The sequence below is a fragment of the Penaeus vannamei genome, chromosome 41, assembly GCF_042767895.1.
Source record: "Penaeus vannamei isolate JL-2024 chromosome 41, ASM4276789v1, whole genome shotgun sequence".
NCBI lineage: Eukaryota > Metazoa > Arthropoda > Malacostraca > Decapoda > Penaeidae > Penaeus > Penaeus vannamei.
The window spans coordinates 9,130,914-9,133,413 of record NC_091589.1 but is presented as its reverse complement, the minus strand read 5'-3'; the positions used below and the strand labels follow the sequence as shown (position 1 = coordinate 9,133,413).

Here is a 2,500-nt window from a genome sequence, read left to right as displayed (position 1 = left end):
TAACTTAAAGGAAGCTCGCTTAAAGCTGTCATAGATAACATATTTTTTAAGTGACAAATTGTTCTTCTAGTTTTTTGCACTTGTCCTGTGAAGAAAAAGATGAAATATAAACTAGTGTCTATGACTGCCTGCCTTACTGAATTATGTTAATGTTTAATGTTACACAGAACTACAGTAAGTTATTAAACCCAAATATAGTTTTGAAAATATTAAACTCAAGTAAATAATCACAAAACCCAAGTGCAAAATTTTAGATAACTCCAGATGTGACTGTTTGTTTAGAAATTAAGAAATATATCTGAATATTGGCATTCCCTTATGCCATATTACAGTAAAATGGTATACATAATTTTAGCATGATACCATTAAGTGGGAAGAGCAAGTAAGAAACAGTTTTTATATGCCTGATATTGTCTCCTGTATGTGACAGCTTTGTGCTTATGTACTGCATAAGAACTATTAAGATATTTTTCCTTAGTTAAGGGTTTGGTAATATTCATTGCTTCAAAGGATAGTCCTTGATTGACTGTGTCTTGAGTTCTGTCTTTTCTTTCTGAAAATGTTAACAGGTACACTTTTTATGCATACACTTACACACACACACACAAGCAAATAATACACATATTTACATACATACATAAAAATATGCATACTAATGTGTACACTGTACTTTATTGAGTAAGATTAGTTCTTGAGAATAAGCAAAACATCATATTTTTATATTTCAAGTACATGTTCTTGAAATTTAGGATATCTCTCACTGTTTTACAGATAACAAATAACCTTCTTCAATTACTTGATTTTATGTCTTTGTTGGACAATATACACATCTAAGAAAAAGTGTTTCATATCTCTTTCTTTCATTCTTTTCTTTGCAATCATACACACACACACATGCACACACACAACATGGATTTGAGATATTTTTTGTTTTATATTTTTCACAGCAGGCCCAAAATCCAAAGGGAAAGCAGAAGCCCAGAAAACCGCGGGCATTATTAATGGCATCTTAAAGGTTGAAAAGAAAAAACGAGCACAGGCCAAAGGTGCTTATTTTATCGGTATTTGTGAGTGATGCGTAGATTTCCCCCCCCCCCCCCTCTCTTTACAGTGTTACTACTAGTCTTTTTATTTATTAACTGTTTTTCATGATTCATTATTATTAATATTGTTTTATGAAATATTCAGTGTGTTTGATAATAGTTGTGTGTCTTCTTTTTTTAGTTTTCTTTTATATTTTTGGCCCCTCAAAAGGACTGCTAGAGGCTCATGTGATTAACATTTTTAATACTGATCATTGATGCTTTGATTATGACTTATGCTGCTCCTCTCTATAAATGTTTTTGTATACTAATTTTCCCATTATTTATCAGTTATTTTTAGTGTGTCTCTGTGTGTGTGTGAATGAATAATGGCAGGAAAATGGTGAATGAGTTATTGAAACTATGTGTGGATGGGTGTATGAGTGAGTGTTGCAAGTGATAGTGATGCTGAGGGAGAGAGACAGAAAGAGTGAGTGAGTGAGTGAGTGAGTGAGTGAGTGAGTGAGTGAGTGAGTGAATGTGAGAGTGTAAGAGTGTATGAATGAGTGTTACTGTAGTGTGTAGGTTTTTGGGAGATATCAGCTACATTTCAGTGTCAGTTTTAGCACTGTAAAGAACAAGTAGGAAAATTATGTTTCCTGGCAGCCTTTGACATAATTCCCAAAAGGCAGGAATATGGAGAGAGTGGCACTTATTGTTAGTTTGTTTGTGTGTTTTGTTTTATCGATATGAGATCTTATAAGTTGATGCCATATAACTTCTTAATTTCATTTGTTACAAAGAATACAAGACAAGTAAGATAGAAGTGTGGTTTACTAAAAATGTATTTTGAGCTAGTTTGATATTTTTGATCATTACTTAAACTAGAAGGATAGTATTAAATACTAAATAAAAGTCAGTGTATGTTTTGCCTTCACATTTAAAACATACAAGCACTTACACCCACACATTGCATTTGCACATGTACCTACCTTCACACACATACACACACGCACAGAAACACATACAGACGAACAAATACACACACACGCACACAAACACTTATACATATTCACCCACCCACATGTTCTCTTACATCTCCCTCTCTAGTCTGACATGTATATCATATCTTATTATCATATGTTTTGTACTGTCTTCATTATCTGTCTCCTCTATAAGGTTTTATTACATAATGCTGTTATTTGTAAGTAACTCTCCTGCCTGTCTTACAGATATGGTTTTCTTATTGACATTGTTAATAATTATTGTTCACAAAAAAGTGGCACCATTTTTAAAGGTGAACCAACTGATAGAATGCATGTTCAGATTATTATTTCTTATTCAGAAAGACTTCATCAGTAATTGAAGTGGTATTGTATGTTGTTCAGACATTTTACTTTCAAAGGCAGTAAAATAAAATGTATATTTTTAAAACTTGGTCAAGTAGAAGTATATGGGAAAGTTTAGTACAGCTCATG

At 32.5% G+C, this 2,500-nt stretch overlaps 1 protein-coding gene across 22 annotated transcripts in view; it reads left to right on the top strand.

Moving 5' to 3' along the window:
- Positions 1-2,500, top strand: part of LOC113828500 (F-actin-uncapping protein LRRC16A-like) — a 114,347-nt gene that overhangs the window by 100,502 nt on the left and 11,345 nt on the right. For 5 of the 22 annotated variants that reach the window (XM_070118192.1, XM_070118190.1, XM_070118195.1 and 2 more), the window contains one exon: positions 948-1,046. The exons of the other annotated variants lie outside the window; for them this stretch is intronic. In XM_070118192.1, the coding sequence (XP_069974293.1) occupies positions 948-1,046 (99 nt within the window). The remainder of the gene's footprint in view (positions 1-947; positions 1,047-2,500) is intronic. 22 annotated transcript variants of the gene reach the window in all.